This window comes from Hippopotamus amphibius, chromosome 13 (assembly GCF_030028045.1).
Source record: "Hippopotamus amphibius kiboko isolate mHipAmp2 chromosome 13, mHipAmp2.hap2, whole genome shotgun sequence".
NCBI classification, from domain to species: domain Eukaryota; kingdom Metazoa; phylum Chordata; class Mammalia; order Artiodactyla; family Hippopotamidae; genus Hippopotamus; species Hippopotamus amphibius.
In genome coordinates, this window is record NC_080198.1 from 44,101,219 (window position 1) to 44,120,487 (window position 19,269).

The 19,269-nt window shown below is 36.6% G+C and overlaps 1 protein-coding gene across 8 annotated transcripts in view; it reads right to left on the bottom strand.

Moving 5' to 3' along the window:
• Positions 1–19,269, bottom strand: part of ULK4 (unc-51 like kinase 4) — a 559,288-nt gene that overhangs the window by 130,410 nt on the left and 409,609 nt on the right. For 5 of the 8 annotated variants that reach the window (XM_057704482.1, XM_057704479.1, XM_057704480.1 and 2 more), the window contains one exon: positions 8,377–8,562. In XM_057704482.1, coding sequence (XP_057560465.1) covers positions 8,377–8,562 — 186 coding nt within the window. Of the gene's footprint in view, positions 1–8,376; positions 8,563–11,603; positions 11,798–19,269 lie in introns of those variants that run through there. The other 3 variants (XR_009048679.1, XR_009048678.1, XM_057704484.1) reach the window with 2 other exon arrangements.

A 19,269-nucleotide genomic window follows, 5' to 3' on the forward strand; every position in this document is an offset into this window, starting at 1 on the left:
GCTGAACAATCATCTACTGGAAGACACTGGAACTCACCAAAGAAGATATTCCACGTCCAAAGACAAAGGAGAAGCCGCAATGAGATGATAGGAGGGGCGCAATCAGGATAAAATCAAATCCCGTAACCACCATGTGGGGGATTCACAAACTGGAGGACAACTACACCACAGAAGTCCACTCACTGGAGTGAGGGTTCTGAGCCCCCACACCAGGCTTCCCAACCTGGGGGTCTGACAACAGAAGGAGGAATCCCCAGAGAATCAGAATTTGAAGGCCACTGAGATGTGACTGCAGGACTTCCACAGGGCCAGGGTAAACAAGAGACTCCACTCTTGGAGGGCACACAAAAAGTAGTGTGTGCACCAGGACCCAGGGGGAAGGAGCAGTGACCCCAAAGGACACTGAACCAGACCTACCTGCTACTTTTGGAGGATCTCCTACAGAGGCAGGGGGCGACTGTGGCTAACTGTGGGGAGAAGGACACTGGCAGCAGAAGTTCTGGGAAGTACTCATTGCCATAAGCCCTCCCGTAGTCTGCCATTAGCCCTGCCAAAGAGCCTGTAGGCTCCAGGGCTGGGTCACCTCAGGCCAAACAACCAACAGGGAGGGAACTCAGCCACACCCATCAGCAGACAAGCAGATTAAAGTTGCCCACCAGAGCAACACTCAGCTCTACCTACCACCAGTCCCTCCCATCAGGAAGGGTGCACAAGCCTCTTAGGTAGCCTCAATCATCAGAGTGCAGATAGCAGTGGCAAGAAGAATTATAATCCTGCAGCCTGCAGAACAAAAACCACAGTCACAGAAAGATAGACAAAATGAAAATGCAGAGACTTTGTATAGACAAAATGAAAAGGCAGAAGATTTGTACCGGATGAAGGAACAAGACAAAACCCCAGAAAAACAACTAAATGAACTGCAGATGGGCAACCTTCCAGAAAAAGAATTCAGAATAATGATAGTGAAGATGATCCAGGACCTTGGATAAAGAATGGAGAAGATGCAAGAAATGTTTAACAAACACCTAGAAGAGTTAAAGAACAAACAAACAGAGATAAGCAATACAATAACTGAAATGAGGAATATACTAGAAGGCATCAATAGCAGACTGAGGCAGAAGAATGGATAAGTGACCTGGAAGACAGAATGGTAGTAATCAGTGCCATGGAACAGAATAAAGTAAAAGAATGAAGAGAAATGAAGACAGCCTAAAAGACCTCTGGGATAACATTAAACGCACCAACACTTGTATTATAAGAGTCCCAGAAGGAGAAGAGAGAAAGGATGTGAGAAAGTATTTGAAGAGACTATAGTAGAAAACTTCCCTAACATGGGAAAGGAATTAGCCAGCCAAGTCCAGGAAGCGAAAAGGGTCCCAGGCAGGATCAATCCAAGGAGAAACTCCAGGGCACATGGTAATCAAATTGATAAAAATTAAAGACAAAGAAAAATTATTAAAAGCAACAGGGGAAAAATGACAAATAACATACAAGGGAACTCCCATAAGGTTATCCTCAGCAGACTCTGCAAGTCAGAAGGGAGTGGCATGATATATTTAAAGGGATGAAAGGGGAGAACCTACAACCAAGGATACTCTACCCAGCAAGGATCTCATTCAGATTCGATGGAGAAATCAAAAGCTTTACAGACAAGCAACAGCTAAGAGAATTCAGCACCACCAAACCAGCCTTACAACAAATGCTAAAGAAACTTCTCTAAGTGGGAAACATAAGAGAAAAAAAGGACCTACAAAAACAAAAACAATTAAGAAAATGGTAATAGGAACTTACATATTGATAATTACCCTGAATGCAAATGGATTAAATGCTCCAACCAAAAGACACAGACTGGCTGAATGGATACAAAAACAAGACCCATATATATGTTGTCTAAAAGAGACCCACTTCAGAGCTAGGGACACATACAGACGGAAAGTGAGGGGATGGAAAAAGATATTCCACGCAAATGGAAATCAAAAGAAAGCTGGAGTAGCGATACTCATATCAGATAAAATAGACTTTAAAATAAAGAATGTTGCAAGAGACAAGGAAGAAAGCTATGTAATGACAAAGGGATCAATCCAAGAAGAAGAGATGACAATTATAAATATATATGCACCCAATAAAGGAGCACCTCAGTACATAAGGCAAATGCTAAGAACTATAAAAGAGGAAATCGACAGTAAACACAATCATAGTGGGGGACTTTAACACCCCACTTACACCAGTGGACAGATCATCCACACAGAAATTTAATAAGGAAAAACAAGCTTTAAATGATGTATTAGATCAGGTAAACTTAATTGATATTTATAGGACATTTCATCCAAAAAGAGCAGATTACACTTTCTTCTCAAGCGCACATGGAACATTCTCTAGGATGGACCACATCTTGGGTCACAAACCAAGCCCCAGTAAATTTAAGAAAATTGAAGTCACATCAAGCATCTTTCCTGACAACAACCCTATGAGATTAGAAATCAGTTACAGGAAAAAAACTGTAAAAAACACAAACACATGGAGGCTAAACAATATGCTACTAAATAACCAAGAGGTAACTGAAGAAATCAAAGAGGAAATCAAAATATACCTAGAGACAAATGACAACGAAAACACGATGATCCAAAACCTATGGGATGCAAAAGCAGTTCTAAGAGGAAAGTTCATAGCAATGCAATCCTATTTCAAGAAGTAAGAAAAATCCCAAATAAACAATCTAACTTTAAACCTAAAGAAAGTAGAGAAAGAAGAGCAAACAAAACCCAAAGTTAGTAGAAGGAAAGAAATCATAAAGATCAGAGCAGAAATAAATGAAACATAAACAAAGAAAACAATAGCAAAGAACAATAAAACTCAAATCAATAAAATTAGAAATGAAACAAAAGTTACAATGGACACTACAGAAATAGAAAGTATAATCAGAGACTACTACAAGCAACTACATGCCAATAAAATGGACAATCTTGAAGAAATGGACAAATTCTTAGAAAGGAATAACCTTCCAAGACTGAAACAGGAAGAAATAGAAAATGTGAACAGACCAATCACAAGTAATGAAATTGAAACTGGGATTTTAAATCTTTCAACAAAGAAAAGCCCAGAACTAGATGGCTTCACAGGTGAATTCTATCAAACATTTAGAGAAGACCTAACATCCATCCCTCTCAAACCCCTTCAAAAAATTGCAGAGGAAGGAACTCTCCCAAACTGATTATACAAGGCCACCCATCACCTTTGGCCACCATACCAAAACCAGACAAAGATATTACAAAAGAACAAAATTATAGAGCAATATCACTGATGAATATAGATGCAAAAATCCTCAACAAAATACTAGCAAACAGAATCCAATAACACATTAAAAGGATCATACACCATGAGCAGGTGGGATTTATCCAAGGAATGCCAGGACGCTTCAATATAGGCAAATCAATCAATGTGATACACCATAGTAGCAAAGTGAAGAATAAAAACCATATGATCATCTCAATAGATGCAGAAAAAGCTTTTGACAAAATTCAATATTCATTTATGATATAAACTCCAGAAAGTGGGCATAAAGGGAACCTACCTCAACATAATAAAGGCCATATATGACAAACTCACAGCAAACATCATTCTCAATGGTGAAAAACTGGAAGCATTCCCTCTAAGATCAGGAACAAGACAAGGATGTCCACTCTTGCCACTACTCTTCAACATAGTTTTGGAAGTCCTTGCCACAGCAATCAGAGAAGGAAAAGAAATAAAAGGAACCCAAATTGGAAAAGAAGAAGTAAAACTGTCACTGCTTGCAGATGGCATGATACTATACATACAAAATTCTAAAGATGCCACCAGAAAACTACTCGAGCTAATCAATGAATTTGGTAAAGTTGCAGGATACAAAATTAACACACAGAAATCTCTTGCATTTCTATACACTAACAACAAAAGAATAGAAAGAGAAATTAAGGAAACAATCCCATCCACCACTGCAACAAAAAGAATAAAATACCTAGGAATAAACCTAACCAAGGAGGTAAAAGTCCTGTACTCAGAAAATTATAAAACACTGATGAAAGAAATCAAAGATGACACAAAAGGATGGAAAGATACACCACGTTTTTGGATTGGAAGAATCAATATTGTGAAAATGACTATAAGACCCAAAGGAATCTACAGATTCAATGCAATCCCTATCAAATTACCAATGGCATTTTTTTACAGAACTAGAACAAAAAATCCTAAAATTTATATGGAGACACATAAGACGCTGAATAGCCAAAGCAATCTTGAGGGGAAAAAAAGGAACTGGAGGAATCAGACTCCCTGACTTCAGACTATACTACAAAGCTACAGTAATCAAGAAAATATGAAACTGGCACAAAAACAGAAATATAGATCAATGGAACCGGATAGAAAGCCCAGAGATAAACCCATGCACCTATGGTCAACTCATCTATGACAAAGGAGGCAAGGATATACAATGGAGAAAAGGCAGCCTCTTCAATAAGTGGTGCTGGGAAAAGTGGACAGCTACATGTAAAAGAAAGAAATTAGAACACACCAAAACACCATACACAAAAATAAACTCAAAATGGATTAAAGACCTAAATGTAAGGCCAGACACTATAAAACCCCTAGAGGAAAACATAGGAAGAACCCTCTTGGACATAAATCACAGCAAGATCTTTTTTGGCCCACCTCCTAGAGTAATGGAAATAAAAAGGAAAATAAACCAGTGGGACCTCATGAAAATTAAAAGGTTTTGCACAATAAAGGAAACTATAAGCAAGACGAAAAGACAACCCTCAGAATGGGAGAAAACATTTGCAAACAAATCAACAAAGGTTTAATCTCCAAAATATATAAACAGTTCATCCAGCTCAATATCAAAAAAGAAACAACCCAATCAAAAAATGGGCAGAAGACCTAAATACGCATTTCTCCAAGGAAGACATACGGATGGCCAAGAGGCACATGAAAAGCTGCTCAACATCACTAATCATTAGAGAAATGTAAATCAAAAATACAATGAGGTATCACCTCACACTGGTTAGAATGGGCCCTATCAGAAAATCTATGAACAGTAAATGCTGGAGAGGGTGTGCAAAAAAGGGAACCCTCCTGCACTGCTGGTGGGAATGTAATTTGATACAGCCACTATGGAGAACAGTATGGAGGTTCCTTGCAACACTAAAAATGGAATTACTATATGACCCAGCAATCCCACTACTGGGCATATACCCAGAGAAAACCATAATTCAAAAAGACACATGCACCCCATCATTCATTGCAGCAGTATTTACAATAGCCAGGACATGGAAGTAACCTAAATGTCCATCAACAGATGAAGGGATAAAGAAGATGTGGTACATATATATACAATAGAATATTACTCAGCCATAAAAAGGATCGAAAATGGGTCATCTGTAGAGACATGGATGGACCTAGCGACTGTCATTCAGAGTGAAGTGAGTCAGAAAAACAAATATCGTATATTAACGCATATATGTGGAATCTAGAAAAAATGGAATAGTTGATCTTATCTGCAAAGTAGAAATAGCGACAAAGATGTAGAGAACAAACATGGACACGCGGGGGAAGAGGGGAGTGGGATGAATTGGGAGATTGGGCTTGATATATATACATTACTAATAAAAAAATATCAAATTGTACAGTTTAATTATATGCAGTTTATTATATGTCAATTATATCTCAAAAAATTCTTAAAAAAAAAAAGAACAAGGCCACATCACTACGCTGAACAAGGGTAATGTGAAGGTGAGAACAGACAGTAAGCTGACAGTTACAAAACAATGGCACTCAGGGAGGTGAGGACAGGAAGCAGTGAGAAAGAGAGAGGAGGAAGGACCACATCAGTTCCAGAGTGGGCGCTGGCATCATGCAGCTCTTTGGGTCATTTGCTGCTGTTTTTCTCCAAATATACCGAACTCGGCACCAAGTTTAAACAGAACTGAGCCTCAGGATAGTCAAGTACAAGGCCCAAAATCCCTAACTGTGTGTTTTGCTCCACTCGAACCCAATACTGATCAATCCATGGGTAATTTAGAAAGTCTTCATAAGATTATAAAGCACTTATCAAAGGCGGCTGATAAACTTTATATTTACTTTACTACAATTAAAAAAAATAAGGATGAGCAGCACCAGACACCACTTCTATTTTCACATACACAGTTACTTGGATTCAATTTTCTTCCACAAACAAAACCCACCTGGCCCTACACATGGCAGGTCATAAATTATAAGGATATCATTTCAGACAGTAAAATTAACTAAATGATGGTATAGTCTGGTTACTTCGACCAAGTTGGAGTCTAATTGTTTTCTGCATGATTAAATTAACCTGGTTTTAGAAAATGATATAATTTATTTCAAAGGCAGGTCCATAATCTCTCTGCAATTCTACAATCTAGAAAGTTCTGAAAATCAAAACTTTTTTTCTTAAGTTTGGTTTGAAAACATATTTGGAGGCAACACCTGACCTAACCCACATGGGGTCACATATAGTTTTTATTTACCCACTTGGTGTGAATGTTCATACATTTTGCGGCAGAAATATTACCATGCTGGAAGACGGTACCACCCCAGGTGACTCCTATAGGGTCATATCATATACAGTATAAGCACCGTGCCAAAAAGATCTGAAAATTATAAATTCCAAACAAAATCTAGTGCTAAGATTTTCAAATATGAGATGGCAGACCTCTATAAAATTAATTGTATCAGATATGAGGTCAATGTTCCCCCAGCTTTTGTCATTCTGTACCAAATACACAATTTTGCCACATGTACATATCTATATTTATATTAGTATATTTTCTAGTACTTAACGTCACATCGACTCACCATTTTTAAATAAATAAAACTATTTGGTCATCTGAGAGGCTTAGTCTGTTTGAAAAGGGAGATTCTGAAGGATTCAAGAGGTATTAAAGACACAGTAGTACCAAACTGAGACCTTCACCTTAAATCATCAGAAAGATGAGAATAAAATGGAAGAGGAAATATCGGCTTTACTATGTGACTCAGTGTTATCTATGCTAGGTTGGAGTGCCATGCCCAAGATCTATCGTCTCCAGAAGTATTTATCCTACACTTTGGGAGGTTCGCTTAGACGGTCATCATTCGGTTACTCAGGGAACGACTCCACTAGACAGGAAGTTGGGTTGGGGAGGCCTGGCTGTACAAAAGCATAATGTAGCAGCGAGGAGGGAAACTCCCTATCTCCCTTCTAGTTCTGTCACCCACAACCTGCTGTGTAGATTTAGCAGGGTCACATGCTGCAGCTGTCTATTTATCAAATTAGCACAAACACTGTCTCGAAGACAGCTCTCTGGAGCATCCACAGCCTCTGCTGCCAAAGGGCCCCTCAAGATAATTGGATCTAGATGTGAGCAGAGCCTGATGAAAAGCCAGAACGTGACATGACTAACGGGACCTTTACTCCTCTACTAACTTCAACAACAGCCACCGTAAATAACAGCCTTCAAAACCAGCAGAACAAGATCTATCACAAAAAGAAAATAAGTCAGTCTTCAAAAGTACTTTCAAGTAAACATGAGCTATATATATTTTAAGAAATAAAATAAATGGGACAAAAGGGAAATTTTTTTCCTGCAGTACAATACCGGGAGATAGAAATGTTGCTAGTTTGAAAATCTCCATTTTGTAACTGTTAAAAAAATTAAAAAACAATAACCACACATTGACAATGAAGTGATCAAAATGAACATCAGCAGGAAAGGGGAAACAGACATCATGAGACTCTGGATGTGATGGACTGAGAAGGACACAGTATTTCTTCTGGGGCTCACCTGAATCTAGTTGTTCAGAAAACATCAGAGAGACCTCCACCGAGGGAGACTCTGCAAAATATCTGGCCCCTTCTTCAGAAATGTGAAAGACAAAGAAAGGCTGCAGAACTATTCGGGATTAAGGACACATGTCTACTAAAATACATGATCCTAGACTGGATTTTACACTGGAAAACAAGCTATAGAGGACATTATGGGGACAGTTGACAAAATTGTAATACGGATGCCAGATTAGTAAAAGATTTGCATCAATGTTAAATTTCCTGATTTTGATAACTGTACTTAAGTAGGAGAACATCCATTTCATTAGGAAATACACACTCACATATTAAGGGGTAAGCAGGAACAATGTGTCTAGCTCTCTCACAGTTCAGAAAAAAATCCTTGTATATGCAGACAGATATGCAGAATATGATAAATGTTAACAGTGGGTGACTACGGGGAAAGGTAACTGGGAGTTCTTTAATGAAACCAGGTCAAAAAAAAAATGACTACCCCCGTCTACTGGCTGCCACTGAGGCCGTCCACCCAAGCCCCGGTTTCCGTGTGGACTCACCATTCTTCTGAGAATCCTCAACAGAAGCTTCTGCTCCTTCGGGTCCTCTTTGGATGTCAGTAAATCAGCAAAGTTCTCTGCATTTTCGGGAGATAGGCTGTCTGGGTTTTCCCCTCCATACAATTGAACCAATATAGACAGACACTTGGATGAAACTTCAAAAATTTCAGGATCCTTGTTAGGAAGCTGAAAATGGACAAATAGGACCACTTAAGTTTAATGGAAGATGGTGCTGGTACTCCTCAAGAACTACAGTAAAATTTGGCTTCATGGATAGAATGTCAGTCTGAGTAAAAGTTTAATTAATTCAATATTTTTTTGAATGGTCTCTTTTTCAAAATGCATACAGTAACTCAAACAAGGCTAAAAGTACAAAATCAGAAGGAAATCCTGCAGTCCTTTCTTTAACCCATAGTGATGAATGACCTGTGACAAGCAAAGAACCAACATATATTTTATATGCATATTTATATATGCATGTATTCATACAGGTGTATGTGTGTCTTTAGGTGTGGAAACAGTTTGATTTTTCCCAGGCACAACCCTTACATTCCTGTTTACTGAACTTGTTTAGGAAAATCCACTACCTAGAAGATATTAAGGAACAGTCTGAACTTGTCTGTTTCCAAATCATTAATGACTAAACAGGTGGGAGAGAGAGCATTGTTTCTGTATTGCAAGGTATATTATGAAATAATAATCATACCATAAGCATTTTAGCCTTTTAATTTTTAGTTTTATTTTATTTCTAATAGCTTTGTTGAGATATAATTCCTATGACATACAATTCAGCCATTTAACGTGTATCTGTCATTTAATGGTTTTTAGTATATTTTCAGAGTGGTGCAACTACCACCAGAACCAGTTTTAGAATTTTTTCATTACCTGGAAAAGAAACCCCATACCCTGTAACTGTTACCTTGACTTCATCTCCTCCCCATCCTCAGTCCCTGCCCAGTGCTAACCTGCTTTCTGTCTCTCTGGATTTGCCTGTTCTGGACATTTCAGATACTTGAAATAATACAAAATATGATCCTATGTGACTGGCTTCTTTCACTTAGCATGTTCTCAAGATTCATCCATGCTGTAGCATGTATCGGTATTTCATTTCTTTTCATTAGGTAGTAACATTCCATTGTGTGGATATACCACATTTTGTTTATCCATTTATCAGTTGACGGACATTTGAATTGCTTTCACTTTTTTGACTAGTATGAATGAAACTGCTGTGAACGTGTATGTATACGTTTTTGTGCACACGTTTTTGTTTCTCTTGGGTATATACTTAGAAGTGGAGGTGCTGAGTCATATAACTCTATGTTTAACTTTTTGAGGAACTGCCAGACTTTTCCAAAGCTGCCATTAGCACCAGCAATGCATGAGGTTTCCAGTTTCCCCACATCCTCACCAATACTTATTACCTTTTTTAATTACAGTCATCCTAGTGGGTGTGGAGTGGTAACTCATGGTGGTTTTTCATTTGTATTTCCCTGGTGGCTAATGATGTTGAGCATCTTTTCATGTGCTTATTGGCCACTTGTATATCTTCTCTGGAGAAATGTCTATTCAGATCCTTTGCGCACTTTTTAAAATAGGTCATCCCTCTTCATATAATTGAGTCTAAGTGTTCTTTATATATTTTAAATACAATTCTCTTAGCAGATACATGAGTTTCAAAAATGTTTTCCTATTCTGTGGTTTGTCTTTTCACTTTCTTGATAGTGTCCACTGAAGCACACAAAAACATTTTATTTTGATAAAGTTCAACTTATTCATTTTTTAAAAAAATTTTTGATGTGGACCATTTTTAAAGTCTCTATTGAATTTATTACAATATTGCTTCTGTTTTATTTATTTATTTATTTTTGGTCTTTTGACCATGATAAATGTGTAGCTCCCCAACCAGGGATCGAATCCACACCCCCCACATTGGAAGGCAAAGTCTTAACCACTGGACTGCCAGGGAAGTCCCTATCTATTCCTTTTATTGCTTGTGATTTTGGTGTCAAACCTAAGAAACCATTGCCTATTTCAAGCTCCTGAGATTTTAAGCTTATTCTAAGAATTTTTATAGTTTTCGCTCTTACATTCATTTTTTCATTTAAGAACTGCATAGTTTCAGCTTTTACATTTAGGTCTTGATCCATTTTGAGTTAATTTTTGTATACAGTATGAGTAGGCAACCAACTTCATTTTTTTGCATGTGAATAAATCTTATTTTGATATATTTTCAGGTTCATATGCCATTGTAAGAAACAATACAGAGAGAGACCATACGTACTTCACCCAGCCTCCCCAACGGACATATCTTGCATAGCGATAATACAAGATCACAACCAGGAAATTAAGATGTATGTTACGACAGCCACTCCTGCTTTTTAAAAATTAATATTTACATGATACATACCTTTCAACCTTTTACTTTCAACCTGCCTATATCATTACATTTGAAGTGAGATTTTTGTAGACAACGTACTGTTGGATCATGTTTTGTTATCCACTCTCGTCATCTCTGTCTTTTAATTGATGCACTTAGACTATTTACATTTTCACAATAAATATTAAGATGCTAGGGTTTAAGTTCAACATGCAATTTTATTGTTTGTCTTCTGTTTATTTCCCGTATCTTATTTTTCTGATTCCCTCTCGCTTTTTTTTAAACCTTCCTGTGGGTTACTTGAACATCTGTTTTGTTTTCATTAAGAATTATTAAATTCTCTTTTACTCCCAAAATTAGTTTCTCAGGGTTGCCATGACAAAGTACCACAAACTAGGTGGTATAAACAACAGAAATGTATCACCTCACAATTCTGGAAGCTAGAAGTTCAAAATCAAAGAGCAGGACCGTGCTCCCTCTGAAATCCATAGTAGAATCTTCCCTTGCTTCTAGCTTTCCGTAATTTGCTGGAAACCTCTGGCACTGCTTAGCTTGCGGATGCGTAATTCCTATCTCTGCCTCCGTCACTGCACGCCATCCTCCCTGTGTGTCTCTGACTTCACACAGTTGTCTTCTTATAAAGACACCAGTCATACTGGATTAGGGGCCCACCCCAGTTAAGTATGACCTCATCTTAACTAACTACATCTGGACCATCAGTATTTTCAAATAAAGTTTAACATTCTGAGGTGCTGGGAGTTAGGACTTCAACATATCATTTTTGTGGGGGACAGAATTCAACCCACTGCACTTCCCATCAACTTTCCTTTGTGCTCAGCTGTTTATTCACCTTGGTTTCTCTGCTTCTTGTCGTTATGCTTCCCCAAAGGTCTGGTGGTCCTTGGCTATTTAATGAATGAAAGATTGGGCAGATTATTATAGGCAGCTGGCTTCAATTTCCTTCACATTTGTATATGTCTGTTTCTTCAAGTTGCCGCCTCTGTCTGTGTTCCGTGATTTCCACAAACTCCGCAATGCTTCTTCCTAGGGCATAACCCCGTAATAGAAATCACATCAGATGGAAAGTTCACCCTCTTTTACAATGCAGTTCTTGACCTATTATGTTGGAATAAAGCAGAGCAAAACGAATAAGGGAAGAGGCCTGATTGGCGGCTGCTGTTCTAAACGTTCATCTTCAATCAGCCTGGTAAGTGCCTAGGGCCTCCATCCGTTTTCCATTTGAGTTTATAGATCATCTGCATCTGTTCCTACCTTCTGGTTAGTTTTCTCCAATGTACGTTCCGGGTAATAGGTTTCTTCACTATATTTCGATTCAGTTCCATCTGCTTTCTATCATCTAGTAACTGCACAAAATTTCTTTTCCATTAACAGCTTCTCTTTCTACTCTCCCATGATTGTAATATATTTAATCCTTTCTCTATTTTCATAGCTTTTGGGTAGTTAGTGAGAGAGGTATAGGCATTCATGTTTCTATTTCAATCTACTTTAACATTTCTTCATTTGTGAGTTAGTTTTGCATCATTGTTGAAATGATGGGAGGATGCTTATTATAAGTACTAATTTCAAAGATGGCTTATTTCTTGGATCCTTGTGAACTTGATAATGTTTGTGTTTGTTTTTTGGTTTTGTGCCCTGTCCCACCACTACAAAAAAGATTGTGACAGTATAAAAATCTTTCCATCTTCCCTGGACTAACAGGATAAGGATATACCCAACTGTTTGCAGAAACAAACTAGCAGAAAAACACACGAAACAATGGTTTTTAAGACACTAGACATCAGGCAATGTAGGACAGTGACGCCCAAGGGACGGAAAACAATTGAGGTGAGCTCTATTCTTGTCCCAGGTTAGAAGCTTATGGTCTCCAGGCCTAAGCACAGGGACGGCAACTGATGTGGACGAGCAGAATTTTTAAGTCGAGGACACGGAGTGAAAAGTCTCAGAAAACCAAAGCAGCTAGAGTTCATACGACAAAGTACCAGAAAGAAGAGAACAGGCCAAAGCTCACTCTGAAGAAATAAGTAATCTGGATAGCACTTTATCCATTAGAGAAAAATGAATTTATAGTTAAAAACCTTCCTTACAAAGAAAACTACAGGCCCAGATGGCTTTATTGGTGAATTCAACCAAAGATTCATGGAAGAAGTAATACCAAGTCTATACAAATTCTTCCAGAAAGCTAAAGAAAATGGAAACTTCCAAACTCATTCTGTGTGGCCAGTACTACCCTGATACCAAAACTAGACATATTCCAAGAAAAGACAACTTCAGTCCAATAGCCCTTATGAATGTAGATGCAAAAAGCTTCAACAATATGTTAGCAAGCCAAATTCTGAAACATATTAAAAGGATTATACACCATGGCCAAGTGGGATTTATCCTAGGAAAGTAAGGTTAGTTTAGCATCTAAAAATCAACGTTATGTGCAATATTAATAGAATAAAAGACACAAATTATATGAGCCTTTCAACAGTCACAGAATAATCATTTGACAAGATTAAAAACCCCTTTTAGGATTAAAAAAAACTCAACAAATTATAAATAGAAAAGAACTTTCTCAAATTGATAAAGGATATCTAGGGAAAAATCTACAGCTGACACCATACTTAATGGGTAAAGAATAGATTCTTTCCCTCTAAGATCATGAACAAGACAGACATCCATTCTTGCCATTTCTATTCACCATTATATTGGAAGTTCTAGATAAGGAAATTAAGCAAGGAAAAGAAATAAAAATCACCTAGAAAGGAAAATTCTATTTGCAGATGACATGATCTTACATACAGAAAACCCTAGAGAATCCACCAAAGAACTATAAAAATAAACAGGCAAGGTGGTAGAATATGAGATCAATACATGAAAATCAATTGTATCTCTATACAATAGTAATGAAGAATCTGAAAACTAAATTAAGAAAACACTTTCACTTATAATAGCATAGAAAAATAATAGACTATTTAGAACTAATGTTGAAAGAAGTATATGACTTATACACTGAAAACCGAAACATTCTTGGAAAAAATCAAACAAGGTACATAAATGGCAAAACATTCCATGTTCAAGGGTCAGAAGAGTTAATATTATTGAGTTGGCAGTATGCCCCAAACTGATCTACAGATTAAAAGCATTCAGAGTTGCAGCTGGATTTTTTTTTCTGCAAAAATTGATAAGATGATCCTAAACTTCATATGGAAAGGCAAGGGACTAAAAACAGCCAAAACAATTTTAAAAAAGAAGAATAAATTCGGAGGGCTCACATTTCCCAATTTCATATTTTGCTACAAGGCTACAGTAATCCAGTCGATGTAGTACTGGCATAAGGACATACATAAAGATCAATGGAACAGAATTTAGAGCCCCAAATTAAACCCCTACATTTATGATACATTGATTTTCAACAAAAGTGCCAAGACAATTTAATGGGGAAAGAAAATGGTCTTTTCAACAAATGGTGCTGAGACAACTAGATATCCACATGCAAAAGAATGAAGTTGGACCTGTATACCACACCACATCCAAAAAGTATCTCCAAATGGATCAAATGACTAAATATAACAGCTAAGCACATAAAACTTTTAGAAGAAAACATAGGAATAATTACATCTTTGTGACCTTGGGTTAGGCAATGTTTTCTTGGGTATAACACCAAAAGCACAAGCAACAACAACAAAAAATCAATAAATTGGACTTCATCAAAATTAAAACATTTTGTGTTATAAATGATACCATGAAAAAAGTAAAACGATCACCCACAGAACAAGGGAGAAATGCTGTAAATCTAGTATCTAATAAGGGACTTGTATACATACAAAAAAAAAACTCTTACAACTCAGTAATAAAAAGACAACCTAATTTTTAAAGGGCAAAGAAAATAGACATTTCTCCCAAAGAGGTATATCAATGGTCAATAAGCACAAGAGAAAAATATTCAACATCATTAGCCATCAGGGAAACGCAAATCAAAACCACCATGAGATACCACTTCACACCCAGTAGGATGGCTATAGTTAAATATACAGATAATGACAAGTGTCGGTGAAGGTGTGGGGAAACTAGAACCTTCATGCATTGCTGGTGCTGACGGCAGCTTTGGAAAACACTGTATTTCCTCAAAAGGTTAAACACAGACTGATCATAGGACTGAGCAGTCCCACTCTTACATACATATTCAAGAGAAAGAAAGCATTTATTCATACAAAAACTTGTACACAGTTGTTCACAGCAGCCTTATTCAAAATACCTAGACAGTGGAAACAACCCAAATGTTCATCAACTAATAAATGGATAAGCAAATATCGTATATCTGTATAACAGAATGTTATTCACCAAAACAAAGAAGTACTGCTACAGACATGAATGAACCTTGAAAAAACATCATGCTAAGAGAGAGGTCACGTATCATATAGTTCCATATATAAGAAATATCCATAATAGGCCAATCTATAGAAACAGAAAGCAAATTAGTGATTGACAAGGGTTTGGATGGGAGAGAATGGGGAGCGACTTTTAATGAGTATGAAATTCCTCTCTGGGGTAAAGAAGATGTTCTCGAATGAGACAATGTTGATGGGGCACAACTCTGAGGATATACTAAACAGCAGTGAATTGTACACTGTGCAGGGGTTAAAGGTACAAATTATTTCTCAATAAATCTTTTTTAAAAAACCAATGCCAACTCTGAAGAAAGTCTTCAAGAACACTGAAGAGGAGGAAATACTTCCCAACTCATTTGCTGAGACCAACACCACCCTCATACCAAAATCAGACAAAAACAGTATAAAAAAGTAAACTACAAAACAATTCCCTCATGAACACAGATACACAAATTCTAAACAAAATTATAGCAAATCCAAGACAACAAAATATTAAAAGGATAAAAATAAAGATACTACATCTTGACTAAACAGGGTATATTCTAGGAATGCAGGTCAGTTTAATGTTAAAAAAAATCAGCCAGTGTAATATACCATATATATGATATAGGGCTGCTATCATAATAAAGGACCACAAACAAGGTGGGTTAAAACAACAAAAACTTATCTTCTCCCAGTTTGGAGGCTAGATGTCTGAGATCAAGGCAGAGCCAGGGGGCTTCTGAAGCCTCGAGGGGGGAGTCCTTCCTTGCCTCCTCCAGCCTCCAACAGCCCCAGACATTCCTTGGCTTGTGGCAGCAGAACTCCAATCTCTGCCTGCACTGTCACATTGCATTCTCCCTTGTGTCTCTGGCTTCATATGGCCTTCTTCTTATAAGGACACCAGTCATACTGGATTATGGAGCCCTCACTATTCCAGTAAGACCTCATCTTAACAAATTACATACATGTGCAATGATCCTATTTCCAAATAAGGTCACATTCTGAGGTACTGGGGGGTTAGGATTTTACCACATCTTGTTTGAGGGATACAGTCTACCCACAACACTGTATTAATAACTAAAAAACAAAAACCATATGAGCATGTCAATAGAAAAAGTATTTCACAATATCCAACACTTATTGCTAACAAAAACTCAGCAAACAAGGAGTAGAAGGAAACTTCTTCAACCTGATAAAAAAAATACGTCACAGACTGAATGCCTCACCCTGAGATCAGGAAGTCAGATAGGAACATCTGCTCTTACAACTTGCACTCAACATGGGAGGTTCTGGCAGTGCGGTCAGGCCAAAATAAATTAATAAATAAAAGGCATTCAGATTGGAAAGGAAGGCTTAACTGCTTATTTGCAGAAGACATGATTCTCGGTATAGAAAATCCAATGACAGTATAAAGCAATTATATTCCAATAAAGAGCTTAAAAAAAAAGAAAATCCAATGGAATGCACAAACAATCCACTAGAGCCCAAAAATGAGTTTAACACAGTTACAAACAAAAACACTAAATGGAAAAGACATACATGCATCCCAATGTTCAAAGCAGTATTATTTACAATTGTCAAGATATAGAAGCAACCTATGGGTCTATCAACAGATGAATGGTTAAAGAAGATTATATATATATGTATGTATGTGTGTGTATATATATATATACTATATATACATATATATAATATATATGCCAAATGGAATACTACTTAGCCATAAAAAGAATGAAATTTTGCCATTTGTAGCAACATGGATGGACCTGGAGGGCATTATGCTCAGTGAAATAAGTGAGACAGAGAAAGACAAATACTGTACAATATCACTTATATGTGGAATCTTAAAAATACAACAAACTAGTGAGTATAAGAAAAAAGAAGCAGACTCATAGACACAGAGAACAAACGTGGTTACCAATAGGGAGAGGGAAGCGGGGAGGGGCAATATATCAATAGGAGTAGGGGATGAAGAGGTACAAACTATTACATATAAAATAAGGTACAAGGATATATTGTACAACATGGGTAATACAGCCAATATTTTACAATAAACTATAAATGGAGTATAACCTTTAAAAATTATGAATCACTATTTTGTACACCTATAACATTATATAATATTGCATAGCAACTACACTTCAATAGAAATTAAAAAATGTTTTAAAGGGAAATAATCAGATGTGAGTGTATTTCCATGTACAAAATTATTCATTGCAATGCTAAAAGTGAAAAAATAATAAACAATCTAAATGTCCAACAATAAATAATTATAATATGTATCCATAAAAAAAATCACGTACATTAACATCTAAAAAATTGAAATATTTAGGGATAAATCTGACAAAAGATGAAAGACCTGTACACTAAAAAACACAAAATACTGCTGAGAGAAATTAAAGAGGATTTAAATAAGTGGAGGGATATACCTTGTTCATGAGTGAGAAGACAATTTTGTTAAAATGCCAATTCCCTCTAAATTAAGACTAAATGTAATCCCAATCAAAATCCCAATAGGGTTTTTTTCTTTTTTGGTAGAAATCAACCAGCAGATTCTAAGTTTTTATATTATATATGTATATATTAGTTGAAAGACTAATATTACCTGATTTCAAGATATTATTATAAAGCTGAAATAATTAAAACAGTATGGCACTGGCATAAAGTTAGTCACAGATCAATGAAACAGAATAAAAAGTCCAGGAGCTAGACCCTCACAAATACAGTCAACTTACTTTTGACAAAGGTGCAATGGCAATACAGTTGAGAATGTATTTTCAACAAATGTGCTCAAACAATATGCAAAAACAAACTTCAGTCTAGACCTTCTACCATATACCAAAATTAACTCAAAATAGTTGCTAGCCTAGGTCAATTCTAGGGTTAGCTAAGGTAGCTCAGAATCACCAAGGAACACTCACACTCAATGAGAGAAACCAGAATCCTCGGGAATCCCTGAAACTCATTTAGTTCTTTAAAAAAAAATGTTGATAGACCTAACTATAAAACCTAAAACTGTAAAATGTCTAAGAGAAAACATAGGCAAAAATCTTTTGACCTTGGATGTGGGAAAGATTTTTTAGATATGACGCAAAAAGTGCAATTCACAAAAGAAAAAAGAGGTAAAATGGACTTTATTTAATTAAAAACTTCTCTTTGAAAAACACTGTCTAGTTCATAAATACTCAATAAAGGGTAGATATTACCACCACCATCCCCATTACAAAGTATCCCTTTAATGGAGACCCATGAAAAAGTGTTCTTTCAGATCTAAAAACTAGAATATGTTTTTTGACCCCAAGGAACTCTTGCCCCACTACTCACCCGACTTACTGGGCAATGCACATCTTGTAAACGATTATATTCTCATTTTTGTCTGGCAACCAGGACTCTTAAGGCCAAACCATGGCGCAACTTTAGCAATGACATTAGACTTCATATTTGTATAGAAACTTCACCCTATCTTACCTTCATTGTTTTATTCATGTTTTCTACTTAGGATTGCCAGACTTTAAAAAAAAAAAAAGACAGCCAAATTAAGTTTGAATTTCAGATAAACAATTTATCTTTTTTAGTATAAGTATGTCCATTTGGCATCTTGTAATTTACCTGCCAACCCTAACTTTATAGCAAACCTTCCTATTAGCCAACTCCAATGCTTTGTGGGAGAGATGAGATAGCAAATATAAACACACACACAAACTGGAAATATCTCGAAGTAAACTCATACTTGAACTTTAAAAACTGTTTTAAAACCACTGAACATCACAGTTGTACAGTTTACTTCCCTTCGTTCAACCCACACAATACAATCCAGCACTTCAAATCTTTCTCGTTCTATATTCTGCTTTAAAAATATTGCCTAGTACAGTGTTTTGTCAAAAGTATAAAGAAATACTTATTTTCAGAGAAGAGAATATATTGACCAAGAAAGAAAAAAAAGAACCGCTTAATAATACAAGGTTTTCTACCGTTTTGTTACTATTTAAACACCTGGAGAAAAGACTCCCTCTGTTTTACCAGCTTTAACGAGATTTCACATTAGGCCATGAATCTCCTCTTCATTTTAATATATCACTCCTGCCCAAATTCAGCTGAAGAGGCAGCAGAAAATGTCATTAAGCTGATGAATGGTGGTAA